The following is an 11,732-nucleotide window of genomic DNA, read 5'->3' as shown; positions in this document are numbered from 1 at the left end:
AAGAATGCATATGAGTGTTTGCTTGTATGTGTAAAGTGCACTATGTGCCTGCTTTGGGCCTATAGGGAGCATCAGATCCCTTGGAATTGGAGTTAGAGGTGGTTGGGAGCCCCCAAGTGGGTACTGGGAAATGAAACCTGGTCTTCTGAAACCTGGTCTCAGTAATTTCTTGTTGAATGAATAATCTAAGCTCACATCCTAGGAGTCAGAGCATGATGAAGCATCGGCATTCCAAGAGGGATAGCTAATAAAATTAAGCATTCATCACTCCATTAAATAAATGAGGTTTATTCAGGGAACAGCCAGGAGCTGTCATCACCTTCCCTCCCACAGGCTCCTCTTCTCTCTTCTCTCCACAAGATCTAGCATTTGTGCCTCAGGACACGGAGGGAGGAGGTGTATCAAACCCCAGAGTTGAAATGTTCCCTGAGGCAGCCACAGCGGTTGGCAGCTGAGTGAACATGGTGAGCCTCTGTTCCAAAGGCTTCCTTTTCTCTATCCCACTTATCCTTTCCAAGCAGCTTCTTGCAGGAAACTGGGCTGCTGTGTTTCCCTCCACTGGGTGCACTGAGCAACAAGAGAAAACCTGAAGGGAGGAGCAGCCCAGTTTGGCAGCCTGGCCAGTCCTTGAGAGCCCAGTCCTGAATCGGGAGTGAAAAGGACCATAGCTCATAGCTGGCAGCTCTCACTTACAAAAATGGAAAGAGGCGCTTCTTCACAATATAAAGGACCGTGGCAAGGAACAGGGCCAAGGCAAGGAATATGAGAAGTTTGTCCGTCAGTTCCCGGCGGTTATATTTTGTGATGAGCTTCCGGCCCAGCTGGATGGTTCCCGACATGGACTTAAATTCTTCATTTGCATCCAGGAGAGTCCGTGAAGAGCTGACTGCAACAGAAGAGGAAGGAGCCTGATTTGGATTGTACCACCTGGACAATGAAGAGCTCAATATGCTGGCCATGCTGGCCGTCTGGCTGTCAACAAGGCCAGTGCCTGAGCCAGGCAGGTGAGATTTATTTTTATTATTGTTAGTTATGTGCATATCTGGGTCTAGGCACATGACAGGGGTACTGGGTGCTGTACTTGGGTCCTCTTCAGGAGTGGTACTTGCTTTTAACCACTGAGCCATCTCTCCAACCCCCTTATCATTAGCTTTAGAGGTGTTGAGCTGTTTTCATGGATGAAGTCTGGACTAAAGGATGAAGTAAGGGTAGAAATGAAACAAGGTGGCTGTGACAGCCATGAAAGCAAAGTGGAAGGTTCAAGAACTTACTAAACCTCACCATCTACTTTGGTTGACGTGAAATCTTACAAAGAACAAACTCCTTTCCTGTTTCCTACAACTGAAGTGCCCTAGAGGAACAAATTCTCTACAAAGGAGCCATGATGGGAAGGCACTTGGCAAGAATGTGGCAATCTCAAACAACTTCCTCTGTGGCCTCTGGCTAATATATTAAAAGGAACTCACAGTAATGGTCTTGCCAGTGGTCCTAATTCCCTAAACTGCCTGGCAGTACTAAGCCCACGAGCCAATGCTAACAGACTCCTGAACCCCTTGTAAGCATTGCTGACAGACACCATCTCCACAGAGACCAGCCATGTCTGCTCCCTCAGGGCAGCACTGATGTCATGAGGCATGTTAGCAAGCACAACTGCATAGCTGAAGGAGAGGAAGAGCAGAGCAGCATACTCCCCTCTCACCTTCCCCCCCCCCCCACCAAACTGTCTTGCCACAGCGGGTGTGCATTCTGGAACAGCTTCTACTCCTTACCTAGAGTCTGCATAGCCTCTTCACTCTGCTGCACCTGCTGTGACATCATCCTGCTGATCCCCATGAGGTTCTCTGTGATGGTACTGGATGTCTGCGCCAAACTCTCTTTGGTAGTTTTCCTGAAAGTCCAGAGGAAGGAGCAATAGCAACAAAAGCCTAGCTTGTGAAAAAGCGCCATTTTAACTTATCACATTAGTGCCCTTTCTGTTTGTGCTTTAAGGTGGGGTCTCACAATGTAGCTCAGCCTGTCCAAGAGGTCAGAATGTCCTTGCCTCAGCCCACCCCCCTACCCATGAGTGCTAGGATTACAGGTATGTAGCACACATACAGCTAGCATATATTTTTCTTTCTTTTTTGTTTTATCAAGATAGGGTTTCATTACATAGCACTGGCTGTCCTGGAACCGACATTGTAGACCAGGCTGGCCTCAAACTCATAAGGACCCACTTGTCCTTAACCCAAATGTTAGGATTAAGGGTGTGGGCTACTACGATTGGCTTGCACACTCCTAAAACATCAGTGTGGCTAAGGATGCATGCTGAGCCCATGTTCTCAAACCCTGATGGGAGGATGGAAACCAAGCTGTCATCTGTAAACCAATTTGTACTAAATACAAAGAGACTCAGAAATGTTCATTCACTCCCAGAGAACTTGTTCAAGGAGCTGGATGAAAACCTGCCTGGTGTACCACACAATACCGAAAAGGCAAAAATGCCAACACACCAACAGGACTGGTTAATAACATAGATATTATGCATGCACAGTTAAGAGTCTTAAAAACTGTCAGGGAGGACTGGGAGTTAGCTCAGTGATAGAGCATTTGCCCATCATGCAGGAGGCTCAGATTCAACTCCTACAACTACAAAAAACAAACACAATCCCCAAACAAAAAACCAATTTTAGTCAAATTTAGTCTGGGTTGGGGATGTAACTCAGTTGGTTGGTAGAGTGCTTGCCTAGTATGCACGAAGCCCTTGGGTGGGTCTTCAGAACCGCATAAACTTGGTGTGGAGGTGTACACCTGTGAGATTCGAAGTTCAAGGCTATCCTCAGCTACACAACAAGTTTGAGACCCAGTCTCAAAAAAGGAAACACAACAAAACAAAACCAAAAAAAAAAAAAATCATTTATACATTAACATAAAGTACAAATGTTATGAAAACAAAAGGCCACCTCACATAGTGCTTAGATGTGTCATCAGAGCCCAAAGGGACAAAAAGGAAGATACCTTTGCCTTAAGAGGTCTCCTCCCTGCATAAGTTCTGCTTTCTCCAGGTTGTCAATGGCAATTTTGCAGGTGAGGTTGGCTTTCCGCCATGAGGTCTGGTTGCTGGAAGAAGAAGGGTTACACATGAGGTCCTGGTGGTGCCACCAGGCTCTTGACCTAACCAGTCCACCCTCCCAGGTATGACTCAGAGTCCCACTTCATCTCTTCCCACTTCCGCTTCTTGGTAGCCCTGGTCCTAACATCTCTCCGAAGATGTTTCCAGAATGTTCTGTCACTATCCTCTCCTGCAGGGCAGCTAGGAGACCAGGAACATGACACTCTACTAGACATGGACCCACAATGCTTTACTGCCTGACAAGTGTCTGGGTGTTGTCTTTGAGAACCATGACCTAGCATTCCTTCTCCATACCTAATACTGGAACCACCATTTATTTCTCCTGCAGTGGCTGTTAGAGGGGTCAAAATCCCAAGAACCAACATTCCTCCAAGACTTGCTATTTTTGTCTATGTGACACCAGTCACAGACACTACAAATATAACAGGGTACCCTGATTGGCGTGATTTATTCACATTCTTCACCTACTCCTTTGTAAATGATGGCTCAAGTGTAAGCAACACAAGATTAGCAATCAATTTTTCACTGACAAACAAGAAAAGCTAACCATATCCCTCTGACAATCAAACGGATGCTCTGGAACTCTCACACAGCAGCTCGAATCAACTGTGCTAAAACCCTAGACACACAAAATACTAGAACAGAGTGCTTAACTAATAGGGTGGATTTCTTTAAATGAAAAAAAAAAATGTGTGTATGATTGGGGTGGTAAGTGCATGCCATAACACATATATGGAAGCCAGAGGACAATTTTGTAGAGTTGATTTTCTCCTTCCATTTTTTTTTTTTTTTAAGACAGGGTTTCTCTGTATAGCCCTGGCTCTCCTGGAACTCACTGTGTAGACAGGCTTGGCCTTGAACTCACAGAGATCCTCTTCCCTGTCTCCCAAGTGCTGGGATTAAAAGCACTCCAGCTGGGCTCTCAGATGCTGCACAGCACCTACATTATCTGACCCTTTTGGACTATAGTACAAAAGTCCAGCTTGAATGGAGAAACAGTGATCTATGTTGCCAGACAATGTTTAAAAAAAAAAAAAAGTTATATTCCCCGGTTTAGAGGCTAAAAACCGGCACATACTGCTTTATAATCAATGATTAGCACACAGCCACAATGTCACCAAAAATCTCAATTCTAACTAACCTCCATTTCTGTGCATCATTCATTCAGATAATGCCATACTGAAAGCTAAGTTGTGGTCCATCTTAAGTAAGTTGGCTCAATTTCAATGAGCTTTCTTATACCAATTATTCTTGAATAAAATTTACCATGCATTACAAAAGTAATTATGTTCTTAAAAGTCTAATTTTTATTATTTTAATCGTGTGTGTGTGTGTGTGTGTGTGTGTGTGTGTGTGAGAGAGAGAGAGAGAGACAGACAGACAGACAGACAGTCAGACAGAGATCAGATCTCACTGGAGTTAAGAGTTAGAAGCAGTTGTAAGCCATTTATCATGGCTTACATGCCAGGAACTGAACTCAGGTCCTCTAGAAGAGCTGGACACAATCGAAACTGCTGAGCCCTGAAAAGTAATTAAATTCTGTTTTCAACTATATAAAAAGTGGGGATGTAGCTGCATTGGTGTGGTGCTTGCCTGGCATGCACAAAACCCTTGCTTTGATTCTCAGCACCACACAAGCATGTGGTGGCACTTGCCTGTAACCCCAGCACCTGGGAAGTAGAAACAGGAGGATAGGAAATCCAAGGTCATCCTCAGCTACATGTTGAGTTTGAGACCAACTTGGAAGACAAAATAAACAACAGAACCATGGCCATTAAGATGGCTCAGAGGGTAGAGGTGCTTGTGTGCAGGCCTGAGAAGTGGAGTTCCACCCCTGGGTCTCCCAAAATAGCAGGAAGGACTGACTCCACACACAGCTCCCACACCTACAAAATTTTAAGATACATAAATATATACAGTATAGCAGGAGGTTAATTATACACTAGTATACATTATATAATTATACACTAGTATACATTATATACACTAGTATATCACCATTTAGCTAGGCTTATTAGACAGATACACATACAAGCCTCACTGCCAGCCAGCCAGCAAGCCAGCAGAGATAGCCATAGGCCACCCCGCCTACCTGAGCATCTGCTTCTTGTGGTTCTCCACTTCCTGAAGTAGAAGCTGCTTCTCTGACTCCTTGTCTTGCTCCTTTGCTGACTGTTCCAACTCCTTGGAGAAGAAAACAGCTGTTAGCCACAGTGCTTCCGTTTCTAGAAAGAACACACAAAAGCAACTGAAGCATCTTTTACCACAGACACTTGGGCGTGAGAGGGAACATGTCCAAAACAGTCAAATATCCATTTGAAGATAAAGGCAAATTTACAAGAAAGAAGGAAATCTTGGCAGCCCAAAGGTGAGCTGGAAACAGAGTGCTGGAGTGGTCAGCTTTAGAATGGCTGCCCTGGTTGGAGCAGGGGTTGCCATTCCTACAGCCTTGAGACTGCCTGAAATAAAGGCGGGGAGACACAAAATAGAGCCCACTGATCCCGGTGCAACACCACAAGGATACTACACTATTACATGTTTCAAGATGTTGCCCATTTCTGCACCTACTCCAACAGAGCTCTGAGGGTTTGGACTTGTTTGTGAACATAACACTGCTGCCTAAGGCCACCTGAGGCTGAAGCTCAACTGAAAGCATCATAAACCCAGGACCCACAGAAGTTTCCAGTCTGGGGATGTCCATTCACCAACAGAGCACACACAAGGAAACTTGTCTGCTTTATTTTGCTTTAGTTTTGAAAAGGCTGGCAAGGGGTGCGCGATGGACTCTGGGTAGAGGGATGATTTATCTTTGCTGAGTGGTTTGAGAACTAAACAGAAGAGAAATGAACACAAACAGACTTGTGACAATCCCTGGAGACTGAGAGATGTGCCCTGGACCAGGCTGCAGAGGATCCAAGAGAGGCATGCAGAAGACGAATGCACATGATTCAAAATAACCAAATACCAAGGAAAAGAGTCTACCATGAACAAAGGACAGCAGACATGACCAACAGTACCAGACCTAAGAACTTGAGATGATGGAGTTGTCACACACACTGTAAGGATGTCACAACACTTTATGCCTTAAGTCCTATTTTTAGTTCCACTTTCAAGCAAGCCATAGAGCTGAAACATCAACATACTAGTTTATCCAGATAACAATCTACTCATTCCTATATAAATTTGCATATGTTGGTTTGGAACAAGCATGTGTATCTATGTAACATTTCAACAGTTCAGAAATGACTTCCAGATTTATGACCCTCAAATATTGCTAAAGCAAAAAAAAAAAAAAAAAAAAAAAAGAATAACTGACTACGAATTGAAAAAAAGAGTAATCAGGCATGATAGCACATGCCTTTAATCCCAGCACTTGTGGCAGAGGCAGTCGGATTTCTGTGAGTTCAAGGCCAGCCTGGCCTATATATTGACTTTTAGTATAGCCAGAGCTATATAATGAGACACTGTCTCAAGGGAAAAAAAAAAAAAAAAAAAAGGAAAGGGGTATACAAATGTCACCAGCTATAGGACGTAAGTTTTTGTTTAGAATCCCCATCCCCTTCAATGCAGTCACTGCACAAAGTGTCTTGTGGCCTATTTTCTGCTACATTGATCTCTTCTGCCTGACAGTGGGGTCACTGGAAAGAAGAATGGGTGAATAGGAAAAAGGGAATGCTGGGGCATGTTCATGCCCAGAAGTGGGGGAAGACACTGCAAAAAATATCAGTAATCTTTGAGAAGACAAACTTTGGCAAGGCATGTAAATAACAAATCAGAGCTATTTGAAAGAGTGGTGCAGAGAACAAAGACATTACCAAGAAACATAACAGAGACTAATAGCTATAGGCACGCACGCACCACATAGGAAGCACTATTTTTCTGAAGTTCAGATGTAGGAAGCAGTGATGGAGATGGTGACCATCTAAGTATAGTGACAGTGCTAAAATTCTAAAGTCAGCTCCAAATGCAGAAATCACCTATATTTGAAATTGCCTTGGAAAATCCCCTAAGAAGGAAACAAGAAGCACTCTCAAAGTTGAAAACCTGCTAACTTCCTACCAGCTTTGGAAGAGACTGTCTATCTGCTAAGCAACCAAAGAGTTGAAGGATAGTTTTGGGACAATTTCGTTTACTACATGCAGCAAAACCAGGTGGTTCTAGCCCCTCCCAGTGATGGGCAGATTCAGCACCTGTCCCTGAGCTCACAGCAGTGGATGGTTCTGCTACTCACACAATTCTTCTCACTCTCTTTTGTTTTGAGACAGCACTTACATCAATAGTGAAAGTCAGGTGTGATATGATATAAATTGTGACTCCAGAAACCATAAGGGGGTTACTGTGAAAAAACAAAACAAAACAAAACAAACAAACAAACAAAAAAAACGATAGCATGGAAAATACCCAGGACATGTTGGTGACAGACTCAGGCAGGGAATGAGTGCACAGGTTCCAATATTTGTTAGTCCAGTCACCCTCAATGTAACAACGTTTACTACTCTCTCCAGGTAGCATGTGAAGAATCTGGTCAACTTAATCTTAAGCGAAGGCTATTCTAGGCCAGAGCTCTCACCCTAGCTACCTGCCCATAGCTAACAAAGGTTTGGAGCCTCACCTACCTGTATCCGGCATCGTAACTGTTGAAACTTTTCTTTCACTTTGGTATTCAGTTCAGTGAGTTCACTTAAGGGTCCAGAACAATCTCGAATATCCTAGAAGACAAGAAAGACATGAGGGGCCTTTCTCCAGTCAATGACATGTGCAGGGGGAAAGCTGATTTAACCCATAACTAAGGTTGGCCTAGTTTCACCTCATCCTGTTAACTGCTGTTCTCCTTTGCACAAAAGCAAAAACATAATTTTCAGTTTCCTCATCCTTCTTACGATTAACACTGAGCAGAATACATAAAAGTAGCCTGGATGCACAGTTCAGTGGTACAGCACTTGCATATGCTTGAGGTCCTGCCAGCAACACACACACACACACACACACACACACACACACGATATGTATTATTATATGTGTGTAGATAAATAGGTAGTTAGATAAACTCAACCATGACTTAAAAGTTGTACTATGAAAGGCTTAAGCAGCTTACATGTTCCACAAAAACGGGCATCTAAAGCCGGGCAATGGTAGCTCAAGCCTTTAATCCCAGCACTTGGGAGGCAGAGGCAGGCGAACCTCAGTGAGTTTGAGGTCAGCCTTGGTCTACAAAGTGAGTCAAAGATAGCCAGGACGATTACACAGAGGAACCCTGTCTGGGGGGGGGGGACAGGGGGAGGACATCCAAGAGATACTGTGAATTCATATCCTTCAACTCTAAAATTCCAGTGCCTAAATCCCTGGTAACATGTAACAAAAGTAACTTAGGCTGATTTTACAAACCTTCTATCTGTTGTAAGTCATAATGTTTAAAGAATTTGCTTCTGGAAAGAAATTCAGAATCACTAGAACCAAGATTAAGTGCAGGCTCTAGACTTAGGCTACTATATTCAAATTCTGGTTACAACTTATTAGTGCAATCTTGAAAAGCCTAAATTCTCTGTGCTTCCAATTCTTCATCTGACCTACCTTAAAGTCATAGTTCTCTACATAAAACTACATAAAATGCTTAGCAGAATGGCTGGAAGACTATAAGAATGCAATGTATGGGGTTATACTTACTCAGTAGTAACCACAAGAACCCCAAAACCATGGGTCACAAAAGACATACCAGATCGGAATATGAAAGTATTTTTTTAAAATTTTGGATGTAGTCTGCTTTTTGTTTTTGAGACAGGCTCACTCTATGTAGTCCAGGTTGGCTTCTTACCTCTGCTTTCCAACTGCTAGCACTAACACACTAAAAACTTTGTTTTATGTATGTATATGTTTTTATTGATGCATTCTGAGGAATGAAAGCAGGGCCTTGAGCATGGATAAATTTAACTCTACACTGAGCTATGTATGATACCCCCAGCCCCTGATAATTTCATTTGTATAAACACAATTCTTGTTTATTTTTCTAGAATTGGGTCAGACATTTTGTTGTTTACACATCCCAGGAATGAGTGAAGTTTGAGAGAGTTAAGGTTTGCATCATTTTTTGTCACTTATTCATAAAATCATACTTCCTCACGGCACAGGATAAACTACTAATGTAGTGTGGTGTGTATCTGGTTTATCAGAGAGTACTACTTCCTCACCCCTTTTTGACGGGGCTCATGCATCTATCCCAGCAACCACAGGCCATTTATGCAATACTGGGGATGGAACCCAGTGCAAGCTAGGCAAGCAAGCATTCACCTGCAGAGCCACACTCCCATTCTTTCTTCGCTTGCTGTCACAGATTGTATTATGGTCTCTTCAGTTGTTTTTTGTTTGTTTTTCTAAACCGAGGAGCCATTTCCACATTCCCTACTCTTGCCTGTGTTCACTTTCTTAAACTACCGTCTCCTACTTACACCTGCTTCCAGATAAGCGCCTCATTTACCCGTCGGTTAAGCCGGGTGTGGAAACTCTAAAAACACTTTTTCCTAGGCTGGCTTTCCCCGACCAGGTCTCAGCACTGCCTGTCTTCTGACAGAGGACTTCGCACTCCGTTAGATTTCTTCATTCAAAAAAATTACAGCCACGGCCCAGGTTACTTAAGCTTCGGCCAGTGACTCCCGTGCCAGGTGGCCTTGGGTACCCTCCAGGCCCCTAACACAGGGAAGAGGGCGTGGGAGGCGATAGGGGAGGTGACAGGAAGGAGGTACCGCCACGGAACAGGACTGGGGCGTAGGGATACCTCAGGGGCGGGCGAACCAACAGTACGCACAAGAAAGTCGCTGACCGGCAGCGATCCCAGGGACCCGACCTGGTGTCGGAGGAACCGGCCTGGACCAGGGACGCCTGCCTGGGGAGTTGAGCCAAGCGCGAAGGTTCTGGAGAATGCCAAGGTGACTAGTGAGAGCCCAGCGGGGACTAAGAATCTGTACCTGGATGAGCGCCTTCACCTCCAGGTCGAATTTGACAATCTCCTGGTTACAAATCCGGACGTGGACGTCCTGGGGAGCCGCCATGTTGGAGACGCGGCTACGGCGAGCAGCGGTGGCCAAACTTGAGCGTGTTCGCGTGACGCCGGCCCTCCTTCCGTATTTTTCTGAATGTGGCACCGGTAGACCCAGTGCAGAGCAAACCAGGTTGCCAGCCCAGGCCTGGGATTTTTCTTGACTCGTAGAACACGCTCCTCTCTGGTCGGCTCCTACTAAACGGAAAAGTGAAAGTAATTATGAAGAACCATTAGAGTTGGAAGACACAGCTTATTTGGTGATGGGATTGCCTGGCATACCACATGGCCTTGGGTTCTGACCCCAGTACTAGAAAAACAACAACAAAACATCCATTCAACAGTGATCACTTCCCATCTTTCGGGCACCAGCTACTCTAACGACTTTTTGCATAGGAACAAAAATGTACCAATTCGGATGCCACCAAAGATGCATTTTTTTCTTTTAAAATTTTAAACAAAATTTCTATAATAAGTATGAATTATAGAGTAAGATACAAAAATTAGTAAAGGTGTAGAGTTCAATGCAGGTCACTGGAGCACCTCCATCAGTACAACCATGATCCTAGGGCTTTCTAGTACACAGAACTTACATTGCCTTCCTTACACATTTCAATGGTTCTGATGTTGTTCTTTGTGCAGAATTGGATTACAAGTATCTTGCAGGAGTGGTTCTGATTGTGTCATGTGATTTTGACAGAAACAATGTCGGTTCAAACCTAAAAGCAGGGTAGCGCTTTTTAAAATCATTACTTCTTAGTAAGTCCTCAAGACCATTGACCACTTTCCCTTCCCTTTGCCCCACCTTCAGGGATTCTTCAGACTCCGTAGTCTTGGGATGTGGAGTTCCCCCTTTTAAAAATGTTTTTCTCAAACTGCATACACAGCCCCTTAGGTGGTGTAGTACAAGCCAGTCTCCACACTTGCCTATGTTCCTACAGCACACTACACCACTTCCTAAAAGGTGCTCAACACTTCACTGCAACTAAGGAAGACCTCGATTCCAGGTGTGTACATCATCATCACTGCTCTAGTTTTCTCAGAGAATAATGTGGTCATCAGTAGCATCACTCCTAAGGTTGTCTGGAAGGTAAAATGGGGTAATACATGAAATGCAGCAGTGTTGATAATGTGGCATTGAACTCAATTACTGCTAGTTGCTATTCACATATTACTAAGCAACATTCTGGGAGTATGTATGTGTATGAATTTTCTATTCAGTGCTTCACCTGCACAGCCACACTTGACTAGTTCGCCTATAGGAAGTGGGAAGAAGAGGACAGAACAAATAGGAACAGGTAAAAGCATATATGTATTTTATCTTGGCTTTTCAGAGGTAGGGTTTCCAGCTCTCTGTGTGGACAAGGACAACCTTGAACTCTTGGTCTTCGTGCCTCAAACTCTCGAGTGCTGGAATTACAGATGTTCACCATTGAAGCTTGCAGACTTGCTTTCTTAATTCCTTTTCTACTTGGGTGTGGTGGCACACATCTTTATCCCAGCACTCAGGAGGCAGAGGCAGAGGCAGGCAGACCTCTGTGAATTCCAGGCCAGCCTGGTCCACATAGTGAGTTCCAGGCCAGCCAGGGT

At 44.2% G+C, this 11,732-nt stretch overlaps 1 protein-coding gene across 1 annotated transcript; it reads right to left on the bottom strand.

The window, feature by feature from the left end:
* Positions 1 to 268: 268 nt before the first annotated feature.
* Bnip1 (BCL2 interacting protein 1) lies at positions 269 to 10,299 on the bottom strand. The gene is made up of 6 exons (XM_051181007.1): positions 10,072 to 10,299; positions 7,729 to 7,821; positions 5,205 to 5,296; positions 2,998 to 3,099; positions 1,770 to 1,888; positions 269 to 886 (listed from the first exon to the last, which is right to left on the bottom strand). Exons 1-6 carry the CDS (start codon positions 10,153 to 10,155, stop codon positions 690 to 692), a joined length of 687 nt encoding a protein of 228 aa, XP_051036964.1. The 5' UTR covers positions 10,156 to 10,299; the 3' UTR covers positions 269 to 689.
* Positions 10,300 to 11,732: the final 1,433 nt, after the last annotated feature.

This window comes from Phodopus roborovskii, unplaced genomic scaffold (assembly GCF_943737965.1).
Source record: "Phodopus roborovskii unplaced genomic scaffold, PHOROB, whole genome shotgun sequence".
Classification (NCBI taxonomy): Eukaryota; Metazoa; Chordata; class Mammalia; order Rodentia; family Cricetidae; genus Phodopus; species Phodopus roborovskii.
The sequence above is the reverse complement of the archived record's forward strand: the minus strand, read 5'-3'. Positions and strand labels throughout refer to the sequence as shown.